This window comes from Cataglyphis hispanica, chromosome 3 (assembly GCF_021464435.1).
Source record: "Cataglyphis hispanica isolate Lineage 1 chromosome 3, ULB_Chis1_1.0, whole genome shotgun sequence".
Lineage (NCBI taxonomy): Eukaryota > Metazoa > Arthropoda > Insecta > Hymenoptera > Formicidae > Cataglyphis > Cataglyphis hispanica.
This window is the reverse complement of record NC_065956.1, coordinates 615,150-630,981: the sequence shown is the minus strand read 5'-3', so window position 1 is coordinate 630,981 and position 15,832 is coordinate 615,150. Positions and strand designations below refer to the sequence as shown.

General features: G+C 34.5%; 2 protein-coding genes across 3 annotated transcripts; one reads left to right on the top strand and one right to left on the bottom strand.

Annotated features, from left to right (window-relative positions):
* The first annotated feature begins 1,904 nt into the window (after nt 1-1,904).
* LOC126848104 (uncharacterized) lies at nt 1,905-8,117 on the top strand. Of its 2 annotated transcripts, none has more exons than XM_050588693.1 (8): nt 1,905-2,179; nt 2,746-2,984; nt 3,927-4,124; nt 4,511-4,618; nt 5,512-5,728; nt 5,994-6,234; nt 6,857-7,053; nt 7,389-8,117. In XM_050588693.1, exons 2-8 carry the CDS (start codon nt 2,871-2,873, stop codon nt 7,517-7,519), a joined length of 1,206 nt encoding a protein of 401 aa, XP_050444650.1. In that variant the 5' UTR covers nt 1,905-2,179; nt 2,746-2,870; the 3' UTR covers nt 7,520-8,117. The 2 variants fall into 2 exon arrangements, with proteins under 2 accessions (XP_050444650.1, XP_050444649.1); XM_050588692.1 differs by having other exon boundaries at nt 1,906-2,179; nt 2,805-2,984.
* A 488-nt stretch (nt 8,118-8,605) lies between these two features.
* Nucleotides 8,606-15,826, bottom strand: LOC126848102 (translation elongation factor 2). Its single transcript, XM_050588685.1, has 14 exons — nt 15,686-15,826; nt 13,232-13,446; nt 12,950-13,143; nt 12,312-12,520; nt 11,992-12,225; nt 11,793-11,906; nt 11,438-11,584; nt 10,999-11,239; nt 10,641-10,808; nt 10,058-10,347; nt 9,668-9,877; nt 9,401-9,583; nt 9,039-9,296; nt 8,606-8,763 (listed from the first exon to the last, which is right to left on the bottom strand). Exons 1-14 carry the CDS (start codon nt 15,686-15,688, stop codon nt 8,695-8,697), a joined length of 2,535 nt encoding a protein of 844 aa, XP_050444642.1. The 5' UTR covers nt 15,689-15,826; the 3' UTR covers nt 8,606-8,694.
* Between the last annotated feature and the right edge of the window lie 6 nt (nt 15,827-15,832).

Here is a 15,832-nt window from a genome sequence, read left to right as displayed (position 1 = left end):
GTGCGTAAAAGTTTTATTTTTACTGGTAAAATAGACGCATTTAAATTAAATAAAGTAGACATATTTTTATCAAAACTCGAATAAATTATAATTGAAAAATTGTCTCTTACGTGAGAATTCCCTGGAGAATTTTACGAATTATCTCTTACGTAGTGACAAAAGATTTATTGAATGTACGCGCGAGGGAATCTTTATTTTTATATTTAAACGTACATTTTGTTAGAACCTTGAAAAATATTTCTCTTTCTCTCTGACTTTTTCTCTCTTTTCTCTCTCTCTCTCTCTCTTTCTCTCTGTCTTTCTCTTAAACGCACAGAGATTTAATTAGCTTGATAAAACTGAATATCTCAGAAAACCATATACACGGGTCATACGTAATCGTCATCGAAACGTTTCCTCTCACAAGTTTTTACGTGAAAATCGTTTGAGGAAAGCATTATTCCGCGAAGACAAAAACGAGCGGGTCTTCACCGCTTTCAGATTTAGCTGTGCGCGAAATCGAGATCCATTGTTGGTAGACGAAGTGCACACGCGACGATATATTTTCCGGTCAGTCCTTGAGCGCAATATTAAGGAAACCTCGAATGAGATTCTTTTACAAGAGCGAACACGACTTATTCGGGACTATGCATACCACTGTGAAGAAGATTGACGGCTATAAATGGAATTGCCTTAATTTCCAACGCGATGGTATATTTAGGACGCTATAATTCTTTCGCACGTTTTTGTTTTTTTTTTAATTATCCATCGCAATTACGATGACGAGATGTAAGAAGACTATCTGGGGATCTCTTAACTGAGGATTAAGATAAAACAGATCTACTTGCGCGAAGGAATTAAAGAATTTAAAAGTTGAAAGGATAAATATGGATTATTTCGAATTATTTTAAATTATTTTATTTTAATTACATCTACAATAAAAATTTAACAAGTTCTGAAAAGACAAAACTCCGCGATATATATATCTCCTTACGAATTTTCTATTACCTCGATGGACAAAATATAAATAGAAATTTTTAGACAGTTGCAGTGGAGAACTTGCAAGCGATACGTGGTTTAAAAAACTTCCATAATATGTATCATTGTGAATTGACGAGTTAGAAATGATCTCTGTAGACATTTCAGGTACTGTGACGTATGAAGATCAACAATCGTACATTAAAATTGAAACTTTAAATGGCCAAAGATCCAATAGACATTTACACGCTGTGAAACTTACGATGCTCAGACAGTATTTCATATCTTGACGAACAATTTATAGAAAAAAAAAATTTTGGTTCGATGTACGAATTGATGTTGACGCGTCACCAGTAGGAGGTGAGCTCACCTGAGATATCTGCAAAGGCCATTTCTAACATTCGTCAATTCACAATGACACGCATTATAGAAGTTTTTTCAGCCACATATCACTTGCTCAAGTTCTCCATTACTACAATTGTCCAAAAGTTTTGTTGAGATTGTGTCATCCAGTCCGCGGTGTTCCCACAATGTTCATTACTTATGAAATGACTTACGTATGTTTAAGTAAAAGCGGGAAGTTCTAATTCTGCTAATTTGCCATCTTTCTTATATTATCAAACGATCACAAAAAAGAAATAAATATTGATCGATCAATATTTCCCACGTCGGCGGCATCATCGAATCATTTTTATACAATCAACAAAATTTTGTACAAATTCATTGCAATTCAACATATATTTCTTTTTTTATAAATAGGGCAATAATACGATGACATTGATTAGATAAGTATTAGTTTTTCTCCCGGATAATTATCAGCGGCCTCCCGCCTCCCGGATCTGCCTCCAAGAGATCGTCTCAAGGTAACATGCGTGGAGGTGCAAGCGGCGAAATGTAAATCCTCGTCTCTCTCTTGCTCTTTTTTTTTTCTCCACGCGGGTCGCGGCGCGACGCGGTCGCGATTACGCGAACGTAAAACGATGTAACGCGATAAAAGCCAGATAAAAGACACTCGCAAGTCTTCCCGGTCGCAAGGCGACGACCGCCGAAGAATTATCAGTCGTGCGCCGATCGTTAATTGCCGTGAATGGATAATAGACGGCCGATAAAAGGAATATTATCATCATCGGTTCGCGCGACGGTGTCTCAAAAGTTCACGAAGATACACCTGCGACTTTCGACACACAAGTCCGGAAGGAGTCACGGTAAAAATCGCAGGCAGGTATGTGCACGCGATGGATAGATAGATGATTGCTCTTAGAATCTTCTTCTTTTTCCTTCCCACTATTATCTTTGTTAGCTCACAATTCGTCGTGAATAAAGATCGAAATGAAAAAAAAATGAAAATCACTTATTCGCGTTTTGTCTAATTATTTCTTTTTTTTTGGCGCAGAAATTGAGAAAAGATATATTCCATTATATTATTATTTTTGCACTATTTCCGTTTCCGAGACAGTTTCCAGTTACGCGTGGAGAGATTATAATGTCAACTTTTTTTTTACATTACTCACGTTATTACAGAGAGAAACCAGATATTGTTGAATGAAATCGGAAACTACAAAAAGTTATATAAAAAAAGAAAGTACAATATATACTTATTGTAATTTATGATAAATTTATGCAACCATTAATTAACTTGCCAACAATAATATATAATTATGGATCAGATAATAGAAATATATATTATTTAACGCAGTACAATCATTTACAAGAAAACCTTCCAGGCGAATAATTAATGTATAATGTAACAATCATTTTCCACGCTTCGACTACTAATTTGAATCGCAGCTCAACTGATTCATCTAATCGCAATCGGCTAAGCATTAAAAAATGTACTATCAATCCAGAACGGACATTCATCAAGCTAAGAAGGAGAAGAAAAATCGAACATTTTCATTAACCACGCCGAAGACATGGCGACCATTGAGTCCTGCAAAATCAAGTCAACCTTCAAAAACATAGGACGCAGGAACGTCGTTCCTATAATCCACGTTCGAGGAACGCATTACGAAATTGGCTTCGATATCGTAAGCATCAAACTTTTACATAGATCTTGTTACGTAGATCTCTTCAAGCTTTTACGATCTTTTTGTAAACTCCAGTGTGTATAAAACAATAGTCTTGTTTTAATTTCTGTGTATAACTGTGTAACGATTATTTTTTACTTCAGCAGTACGATAATCATTCATGTCTCTAATTTTAAGTTTAATGATTATCACATTTTTATTTAACATAATTATGCTGTCAAAATAAATGAGTCAACTGCTTTGTTTATATCTGATTTAGAAAAAGAAAATGAGAATGCCTCTCTGTCAGCGGCTAATTATATTTATTAGTATTAATTATATTTTCTTACGATAGTAAGTAATGCGAGTGACATGTATAATTCGCCTTTAATTGCGATTTTTCGAGTCTAATTGGAATAAATAAATTTCGATACATGCACGATTGAATAAAAAATGTGCATAAATAAATCGGAATCGGATCAAGCGCGGGGTGGGACGCAATAATGCGGGAGTAGAGAGAGAAAAGAAGGACGCAATAACGTTCACCCGGATTAAATTCTCTGCATGCATTATTGCACGCGACATGTACGGCCGATGTATATCATGACGCGTGCTGTGTGATTTTTTTACATTCTCGAGATCGAGGAACTTCGTCGCTATTGCTCGAGGTAAAACGGCGATAAAACAATAAGATTTCGATGAGGAAATCGATTTTATCGATAATAAAATTCTTTTATTTTAGATTACCCAATGTTAATGTCTTCAATGTACATTTTTTTTTTTTTTTTAAGGAATTTGTATATAAGAAATTCTGCATAATATTCTTTTTTCCAAGCAAATATAAATATAAATTTATAGGTCAAAAAAGAATTAAAATCTTCATAGAAAAAATTTATTTTGATCTCTAGTTTAATCGAATCTTTCCTTCTTTCGCGACGTATCTCTTATTTTTTTTTGCATCAGGGACGCACTTTCGCCAAAATTATCCAGGATTTTGTGGATATCTATCCACCACTGAACGAAACCTATCTACCGCTGTTTGCTACCGAGAAGGGCAAGAATGTTTACGAAGAAACCCTTGGCGCGGTAAAGAAACAATTTCCGCAATACGTAAGGGAAATCGAGGGAACGGCGGATGGTGCAAATATACCATTTCATAAGGTACGTCTCTTTATATAAATAAAAAAGAGAAATTAACATAATAAGAAGATATTAAAAAAAAAACAATCGTCAGTTATGCAGCCAAGTTTTGATTTCGTGAGAAAGAAAGATTTGAAGATTTTATAAGAGAAGAAAGGAGAGAATTATTAATCCCTAATTGCGCTAATTTCTAATTAAGAATCAATTAATGATTATAATTTGATTTTAAAAATTTCTTCTTTTTGTTTTTTTAATTATTTCAAAATAAATTTAAAAGCTGCGAGATTATTCGTGTGATAGTAACAACTGTTTTAAACCAAAGATATTTTTTTATTTGTCCTTCATGTGCGCAGAGAATCGGAAAATTTCTGAACATTAAACATGCGCGTAACATGTGATTGTTACAGCTGTTTCTGATGCATCTGGATGACATTATTTCAAACGTCACGGTTGGAACACAGGAAAATTCGCTTCCAGTCGGCTGTTCGACTATCATATGTAATCAACCAGGATGTGTAAGAGTGATAATAAATCAAAGTAGATTAGTGTATTTTACTGATATAGAATAAGCGCTCTCGTTAAGATAAAATATCTACGAATATTGTGTGTTTCGCGCATTGCTTATATATATTGACAATAATGATGACATATGTAATCATCATACCTTATCTAAGTGATGATATCATTTGATAATTATCGTGTGATGATTATTCGAAATGATATTTCAAAAACAATAATCTTTTTTTATTAGTGTCACAGTAATTAAGAAAATATTTATTAATATTGAAGCGCTACATGCATGAATTAACATAGAATGCGAATTTTTTTTTAATCATGTAATTATGTACATGTAGCATATTTTATATTATAATTAAATAGAATACATGCTGTTACGCTGTTCTTCCTAACTTAACTGCTAATTTCTGCAAAAATTCTCGCGTAATGTAGCAATGCGCGAATCGATAAAATTGAAATATAATAAGCAAGAATTGAAAACCCTATTACATCTGTGATGAAAAATTCGCGACAGAAAAAACATTTTAATTCCTTTTCTTTTTAACAAAAATATATGTAAGTATAAACACGCGTCAGATAATGTTTTCATCTTCTATGCAAAATAATAATGATATCGGACGCATTATCAATTTTCTTTTTCAATTCTTCTTCAACATCATAATTTATTACCTTATGTAACAAGATACGAAATGACAAACATGACTATAAAATGATGTTTTATAACAATAGTCAAACTAGTCATTAGTATTTTTGTTTATTATATTATTATATTATATAATTTTTTATTTTACATTTTATATTATATTTTGTTACTTTTAATATTATATTCACTCATGCTCGTTGTTTGATTTTATTTTGTTTTCGTGACTCGTACATTTATTGAAAAACATAGGAGATTCTGGGTCATAATGAAGACGCTCTCAAGGAAACCTTGAATCATTGGTACCTGGTGAGCGCTCACGTAATCGAAGCCGGCCATCGGGAGGAGAAGTTTACGTCGTTGAGCTATGCTGGTTTCCTGCCGGGCTACACAATGGGCTACAACCATCATGGCCTCGTTTATAGTATTAATACTCTTAGCGCCGCTGTCTTGCGATCTGGCAAGACTCGTGAGTTTCATCTCTGTGAAATTCCAATCTTCCTTTACAATTAAACATAACAAAATAATTAAAATATTCCTGAAAATATAACTTTATATCACTTTTTTTCTATTCTGAAGATTTCTTAGTTAGCCGAGACAAGCCTTTTGCATTTCGTTGTTTATATGAAATATAACTTGGTCAAGTTGAAAAATCAATCGATTCTCCATCGATCAAAGTGATCTTTGCGCTCATCCTGCATAAAAGAAATCATAAAATCTCGTTTTGCACGCAGCGCGATACTTCTTGACACGGGCGCTTCTGGGCGTAGAGAACTTTATGCAGGCGCAGCAAACGCTGAGGAACGAGGGCTACGGCGCGGCGGAAGGCTTCTCAGTGAACATGACATTCCTCGCACAGGAAGGCGATCGGATGTTTCACAACGCCGAGGTGGGTCCGGCCGAGGTGGATGCTACCAGATCGCAACTCAATATCCTGACTGTCAGCCCGGGCGAAAACACGTCGCATTGCAATAAGTATACGATTACGACCACATAATTCATTATTGCGTCAAATATGCATATGTTGTTTTTATAATTTCTCTCGCTCTATAAAATCATCTTTCGCTTACATTTCTATCTCCATGCAAAATGAGGTCAATTACGTAACTTCCGCTTGGCCGAGAACGCAATGAATCAGATCAATCAGTTTGACAGATGTTTATTTGCATTTCTGAATAATTATTTCTTTTTAATCAGAGACAACATGCGCACGAACAGAATAATATAATACTTAATTGGCTCATTTATCTGGAAAGTGATAATTTAATTTTGAAATATGTCGAAGTAAAAAGATCATTACTCGTTAAATTGAAGGTTGAAAGGATTGAAATTGATTTAATGATTGTACTTAAAAATCACAAACATAAATTATTATTGTAAACTAGAAGTAAAACAATTACTATACTGACAGTGGACTTCAGTGGGATCAATTATTTTACATATTTCATATACAAAAATACAAAAGAAATATTTGCTGAATAGTCGAGAATACTGAAAGTAATTCTATTGAATAATTAAATAATAACGTGCATTTTTTCCTACGTACATCTTTTCGTATTTCGTCATTATATTAAGTAATACAATTTCATTGTTTCAGGTATCTGCGTCTGAAGGTGGCAGAGGTGGAGGGAATGATCATACAAAGCAGCATCAAGAGAATGAAGGCGATCTTGAAGCATCCACCGGCCGAAAGTCGCCAGGACGTGATCGATATACTCAGTGATCAAACGGATGATGAATTTAGAGTATATCAGGAGATCGGTAGCGACGATCATGTCAAGACAATCGCCACCGGTACGTGGGGATGAACCAGAAAATCGAGCTTATAAGAGTTGCTCTCTTTCTTTTATTAAAATTGATTATATGATCATTAATGGTCGAGCATAGATTCGATGTTTGTTAAAAAAAAATAGAAAGCATTATATATGGGATAAACGCGCAAGAAATATTACATCATTACTTATTTAGGATTTTCCGATCAACGTTCACCGAGATATAGACGTCTATTAAAATCTATGCACGATCCCGCGTGTCTTTCAGAATTCACTTTGCAGAATCACTCGATAGACCTGAATGCAAATGAGAAAATTCTGCGTCTAATATACTATAGATGATTTTATTAATTGCAGGCATCTTTGACTGCATCGAAAGAACGTGGTCTATTTACACGGATAAGCCGAAGTGCAATGAGCCGATACTGGTAATACCTATGCAGCTTCGAGATTCCGCGGTTTTGCAATGCAATAACGTGAAGAAATAATCTCTGTCGCGATCAAATTTCCACCATCGTCGCTCGAATTACGAAAGTGCAGCGTTCGTATTAATCTGACGTAAAGCTATATGCGTATTCTTGATTCGATTTGTAGTAATTACATACGAAAATTTGTCGCTCCTTATTGTCATATAGAACCTCTACACTCTACATTACTTTGTAAACTACACATAAATCGTCACGCGCATAATCTAACGCCAGTTTTACACGATGTTATATACATATAAATACCATATATGTAACATTAATAATTTTAAATAAAATAAGTAGAAATACATTTCCAATCTTTTTACTCGTAAGATAAAATGTAAAAGTAACAATGTAAAAAGTAACAATGACTGAATTATAAAAAAATATCAATACGAAAAACAAAAAAAAATATCAGAACCTATTTAACATTTAAAAATAAACGTCACATTCTATAAGATGCACAGTCTACTGAATAAATAAAATTTTATACGATATAAAATCATCGCACATTATGTCTCATTTTTTTAATTGAAGAAAAATAACCATAAATTCTATTAATAATCGTCGTTATTATGGCACATATTGGGCAAAGGAAATAAAAGTGTTCGCCATTGTGTATTATTTTGCAATTTCATCTTTAATTCCTTGATATTTTCATAATATGAGTACATTGTTGTGATGATTCTTGAGTTTTAGTAATTTCGGGAACTGTTCATTTCCGATCAATTGTATAATTGTAGTCCTCAATCATAATCTACTAAATTCCAGTAAAAAAGCAATTTAAACTATTACAGAATCATTTTTTTTTCTTCTTTCACCTTCAAACAAAATTAATGCGAGAAACGCCACAATATGAATAACAGTCATAGCGCTTTACCCAATATGCTAAAAAAAAGAACAAAAGCAACCAATCGTTCTTGCGTTGCTTTCCTAATTAAATAAATGTACAAAACATATCGTCCCTTTGCACTTTTACATGCAGATATATTCTGCATATTTTTTTGTTTCGTTATATATAATTACATTTTATTATCCTTGTTCGTATTTATAATTATGTATCTTTCACGGATCATTGCGCAAAACAAAATTTATAGTAAACCGATGTTATAATTGTATACAGCAGCTCCAGCGATTTATTAATCGAATTACAATTTTTAAATAGATATTTAAATATGGTGCGCGCAGATTTGAGGTTACAATTTGTCGAGGTACGCGTTCAAGTCTGGGAGACCCTCCTTCAATCCCTTTCTCTTACGTGTATCCTGAAATGCACATAAATTAGTCAATATTTCAATATAATTACGATTGTAATAAACGTAACATATTTATATCATTGATCTTATTATATTTATTTATTGTCAAAAGAATGTTTGTTTCCCTATTCAGGCAAACCAGGACATTGTACTGGAAAGCCGAAACTAAAAAACGCTTTCTCTTCCACGTAATTAAAAATGGCGGTGGCATCGCATAATCACCGCCATCAGTTATGCACGTGGTAAAATACGGGAAAAGTGTATGTGATGTGAAATGTACATACTTGCACAACTTGGTATGGTCGAGAACTGGGTTCCATCGGATCGCCCGGCAGGATTTGCCAGTGATCGAACACACACTGTGGGAAAGCCTGACCACCGGTGTTGGAGCGTAGATCGGCGGTGAAGCCGAAGGATTCGTTTACAGGAAGATAAGCTTTAACTACGAACATGGGAGTACCCGCCACCTGTTGTTCCTCGAACACGTGACCTCTTCTACGGTTCAATACACCGTAGATTCCGCCGACTGCTACTTCCGGACACTGCAAAAAAATTCGAGAATTAAAATTGTTGATAGATTTTTTTTATTGTTCGATTCGTGTAAAATCAATAATGTGCATTGTCAAAATAATATAGCCTGACTTACCTGAATTTCACATAAGTAAACAGGTTCCATAATTCGGGGTGAGGCAGTGAGAAGACAGGCATAAAGGCAACGTCTTGTGGTAGGGATAATTTGACCACCACCTCTGTGGATTGCGTCGGCGTGTAACGTTACATCGTGAATATTGAAACGTACACCTCTTAAATTCTCTTCCGAAAGAACACCCTACGATAATGTAGAAACAAATTATATTATTGAACATTCATCATGCGCGCATTTTATTCGAAAAATCTTTCAATAGATCTTTACCTCTTTCGTGGCCCATTGAAATCCAGCTACTACCGAGTCCTTAATTTCATTAAGATATTGTACACCCTTGGTGCAATCAACCAATATATTGGGTCCACTGCCATCAGGTCCAAAACACCAGATTTTTCTAGCTTCAGTCACATCATAATCGTACTTCTCACTCAAATAACGAGCGCGCACTTTGAAATCGTCTCGTGGGTTAACATCGCCCTGCAAGATGTCGAGAAATAAAATTTATTTTAATTTCATTCTCTTTTTCTAAAATCTGCTGCGTTCACACATTTTCAATATTATTCTATCTTTTTCATTCAATTATCATTCCACTTTATTTTAATAGCAGTATTATATTTTTTAAGTTCTTAAAAAAAGAGAAAAGAATATTAAACTTACGCTGTCAATGTCTTCAGCGAGACCGTCCGGCATCGGACAAGCCATCATGAATAGCCGATTGTGTTTGTTCGGGGATTTTGAAAGACACATTTGATTCGACTGTTCAGATATCGTTTCTCTATACGATACGACGGGATCGGACTTCTTAATCGGAATACACGCGTGATCTTCCTCAAGATCTTTCAGACAAATTTCTAGATGCAATTCTCCGGCACCAGCGATGATATGTTCGCCGGATTCCTCAATGATACATTGCACCATAGGATCGGACTTGGCCAAACGCTTGAGACCTTTTCGAATTTTAAGAAATTAAATCATATATTTTCAATAATATTTCAAAATAAATATTTAACAATATTTTTTTCAATATCGCGTCAGATGGAAAAATTCAAATCATGGATTTTCATAACCCAATGCTCTTGTTAGTCTCATCATGTGATGTATGTGTGTGTGAGTATTTATTTACTCATATGTACATATGTATATACTTTTTTAATAAAATATTTTAAGATGTTAGTAATTAATATATTTAAATATTAATTAATATATTGAAATTATATTATAATAAAACTAGAAAGCTTACCTTCGACCAATTTTGGCAAATCGGCAGGATTCTTCGGTTCTACTGCAACACGTACGACGGGCGATACCGAGAATTTCATAACTTTCATATTATGTGCATCCTTAAACGTCGTGATGGTACCAGTCTTAACCAAGAATTGATCAACACCGACGAGACCGCAAATATTACCTACATTATCGAATAAATGATTAGTTAAAGCAATAATAACAAAAGTAAAATAAAAAATCAAAATTTTATTTATTTAAATCAGCTGGCCGTTCTATTTATCGATCATAAGCTATCAGAACAGGTCTGTAGAACAATCATCATGTAAATTTTTGGAAACAAAATGGCATCAAAATCATAAATCGATACTAACCGGAAGGCACATCTTCGATAGCTTCGACGTAACGACCCATCATTAGAATGGTACGTTGGATAGCTTTCTCGTATAGATCTTCTTTCTTGCCCGGTTGGAAGTTGGGTCCCATGATACGAGCCTTCATGCCTGTGCACACCTTTCCCGAAAACACTCGACCAAAAGCGTAGAAACGTCCTTTATCCGATGTCGGTACCATTTTCGAAACATACATCATCAAAGGTCCGTTCGGATCGCAATTCTGGACAACAGATAATTTTATTAATAAACACAAACTCTTCAATTATTATTTTATATATAATTTTTCTAAAAGTATTTTAATTTTAATCAGTATTTCAATTTTCCTTCATTACGTTTCGGTACAGGTCTGTGAAATAAATTGTCATCATATGCGTGTTTATTTGAAATATTCAAAAACAATTCAGTATATATAACAAACCTTGATACCAATGGCAGCTTCATCATCAAGTGGTCCTTCGTACAGCATCTCCATACGATATTTTTGAGCAGTTACAGGAGATGGCAGGTGAATGGCAATCATCTGAAGTAGAGCTTCTCCAGCAGGCAACCACGTTCTCATAACAACCTAGAAAAATTGTACGTGATAAAAAAATATTCCAAAGTAAAGAAAAAGTCAATACAATCATCAAGCAGTTCTCAGATGCTAGTATCCTCTCATTATAAATCGGTAGAGGTGTCAGAAAAAGCAATATAAAATTATCATCATGACATGTATACTCATAGTAAGTATACATCACAAAACATACAAAACTTATTTTCAAAATAAAATTTACCTTTAAAAGAGCTTTACCATCCTTGTCCTTATCTTCGGGTTTCAGCACAATTCCCAATTTTTGCAAAAGAGTATCTGCCTCCTCTTTCTTATAATTCATGATACTATCGAAAACCTAGAGATTTAATTTTTCATAACTTTTAGGTAATACTAAATCATAATTAATTTTAGATAACATTAAAAACTAAGAGCATGTTTACCTTATAAATCGGATCTAAAACGTACATACAGAAGGATCGTTTATTATCGGTCTCCTTCTGTTTGCTCCATTTCTTGGTCTTGGGATTAAAGAAAGACTCGCCCCACAGTCTGTTCATAAGTTTCACTACATCGATCTTGAATTTCTCAGCATACATCTCAGAGAATTGTTTTAGAGTAAATGCCCAACCATGGAGACCGGAACCAAAACCTACGGAACCCTTGCTGGGATCTACCTGTTTTACAAATATATTATATTTAGAGACACTTTGTGGGCATGATTGTTTTCATCCAAAAATAAAAATAAATTTATTCCACATACTCTAACTTCACCCATAGGACCATCATCATCAGAGTACGTCGCAATAATAACGTTAACATTTTCAACAATACGTTGGAAAGTTTGATAGAGATCTTCGCTATCCAACTGGAGTTCTAGCAATGCACGGTCCATTTTGTTCATAAATAAAACAGGTTTAATACGCTCTGCGATCGCCTGGCGCAGTACAGTTTCGGTTTGTACACATACACCTAGAAAGAAAGCCAATAATTATAATTGTAAATTATAATTGTTTTTTTTTTCATTTCAGAAAAAAAAACGTATATTATAATATTCATATCAAGATATGATGTTACAGATATAAACATTGTATTTTACAGATTCTCCGAAATAGTATGCTAATATTATAAGAAAACAAAGGATTTGTAGTACTTGTGTCGTAGCATATTAGTAACGAACATAAGGATAGAGGTCCACTAATAGCGTTTAGACACAGTTACTCTTTACTTTTCTTCCATTGCACTGTCAACACTGTCAATGTATATCGATCAGTTGCAAATGCAAACCAAACGACATACTATAGAGTAACCCTTGTGTGCTGGAAGATGAATCTGTTTGATTGTATCAAAGAAACCAATATATGAACAATGGATGAAAAAAAAATCATATGAAATACATACCAGATACACAATCAACGACAACGAGAGCTCCATCAGTGACACGAAGAGCAGCTGTAACCTCACTTGAAAAATCTACGTGTCCAGGTGAATCAATCAAATTAATTAAAAAGCCCTTTTCATCTTTGTCACGTTGATCAGGATTTGTGATAAAGACTAAATCTTTCTCTTCAAGTTCAAAGAACATGGAAATAGCGCTAGAAGGAAAGCAGCGAATAATAATAATGAGCAATGTATGATCCAGAGATCGATCGACACACAATAATACAGAAAAGTGCAACTTACGTAGATTTAATAGTGATACAACGCTCTTGCTCATCTTTGCGTGTATCGGTAAACCGTGTTTCACCGGCCTTAGCGCCGGCGATAATGCCGGCCTTAGATACAAGGGAGTCGGTCAGAGTTGATTTTCCGTGATCGACGTGAGCAATGACGGACATATTTCTGATATTCTTCTTTTTGTCCATCATGGTACGAATCTCGTCTACTGTAAAGTTCACCTGCAACAATATATTTTCCCAATTAAAACATTTCTCATTTCTATGCGAATAGTTACAGATTAATGTAAACCAAAATTAATTCAAATTTATAAATATCATATTAATCAATATGCATATTTATATATAAATTTATAAATGTATAATATATAAAATTATGTGTTTTGTTCATTATATATATCCTTATACAACTTTTTTGCAACATAATGCAATATTGAAAAAATATAATTATTCCCTAATTATACAAAAAAATATCCTTTATAATATCCTCATAATACACAAAATATTAAATTATGTTTTATTCTCATATGTTAGCAAAGTCAAATGCTTTTGCATAAGTTAATAATTATTAATTTGGAATACACTCTATATATCACACAAAATATTGAATATTCACAATAACTTTTATATTAATATTTAGAGAAAATAATACAACAGTAATTTTATTAAATACAATAGAATGTATATAGTAACATGAAAAAAATGAGTGATTATAATTGTTTTTCTCTAATTTTGGAAGAAAAATATATTATGATCAAAATTCTTATAAAAATTACATTGTACGAATATAATCTTCAAAATAATATGTCATTATAAGAGAATAAAGAAGAATTTGTAGCACTTGTGTCGTAGCATATTAGTAACGGACATAAGGATAGAGGTCCACTAACAGCGTTTAAACACATTTACTCTTTATTTTTCTTCCATTGCACTGTCAACACTGTCAATGTATATCGATCAGTTGCAGATGCGAACCAAATGACATACTATAGAGTAACCCTTGTGTGCTGGAAGATCAATTTCTTTGAGTGTACTAAAGAAACTAATATATGAATGATGAATGAAAAAAAAAAAATCATATGAAACATGTACCAGATATAAATGCTAATAATAAAGTAATAATAAAGTAAAAAGATAAATGTGATTCTAGAAACAAAGCAGCAGCATATAAGCTGTTTTTAAGCATAATCTACTATAAAAAATCTACAAAAATAGAGATAATATTCATGTATAAATTTATATTCTGAATTGGCATTGGTAAACATTATTCACACACTTCAAAATAAAATAATTATACAATGTTAAATAATATGATAAAATATAACACAATAAAAAATGCAATAGTAACTTGGAAAAAAAGAGAAAAAATAAATTTAAGAAGCAAATTAAAACATTTCATTATGAAATAAGAAAAAGCAGCAATGAATTTCACGACTTACAATAGACATAAAAGAAAAGTGCTGCTGAAAGAGAAAAGGGACATAAAATCGGAATTGAAATGAAGCAGATCAGAAAGATAAATCAGAATACCAGAACATAATAGCAAGTTGATATAAATGAATAATATAGTGTTGAAATTAATAAATGTTTAGCGTTATATTTCCTCGCCTCGAATAGACGTACATTATCTCGCGCATAGATTCTCGATTAGCATCATCGTCCCAAGTCAACCAAGACATCTCTCGGAGGAAAAAAAAAATCAAAGCACGTTGCATCGCGTGTCGACACGAGGCTGCACCGTGACACGTCGACGAGAGAGTGAGAGAGAGCGATAAAATATTTCTGCTCATATCGTGGAGGTGGAATTTTCGCGTGTCTCTCGTGATATTTAATTCCGGTGTCGCGCGATCCAGACTGTCCGCTCTGGATGTCTCCTTACGTATTAGCGTCCCGTCTACATCGCTCGACGCGGGTATTGGAATTTTTTTTTCTTTTTCACGATACATTTTTTTACACTTAGGCAGATCCATCGATCAACGTAGGAAGAGAGTCGCGTGACCGAAAATCTCGAAGAAAGCATCACGCTGGACGCTCGAGCACGTTGCTCGACAGATACCATGACACGTTGCGAGTTGCGAGTGAAACATATTTCCGCTCGAAACACGTCGCGGACGTGACGCCGCTGGTGATGGAATTTTTTTCCAGACCCGAGGATGTTTCCCGCGACCTTTGCAATCCGCGTGATGCGACTCGGCGTGCCCGGAAACCCGGAATCTCGGACGAGATTTCACGCGACAAAATTGCGCAATCCTGAGTAATCGTTCATTCTCCGTTCACGCGAGCGAGACGGTAAGAGAGGACGGACTCTCTTGCGGTTCTCGGCTCTCTGCGCGTACCGAGCTCGCGAGCGAGGACGGCAAGGAAGATCGCGATCCCATGGGAAAAAAATATTAGCGACCACGCGTTTCCGTGGATCGCGCGACCGCGATCGCGACGGTGGCATCGTGATGCGGCTACGTACCATCTTGGATGTTGTCCGATTGCTGACGGCCTGGTCTGAAATATACGTGCACCAACAATGGCGAACTCCCTCAGAAAGAACTGGCTATCCGCCGTGCACCCGAACGCCGCCTCTTATGAGTGGCGAAAGCGCCGCGGTGCGGCGGCG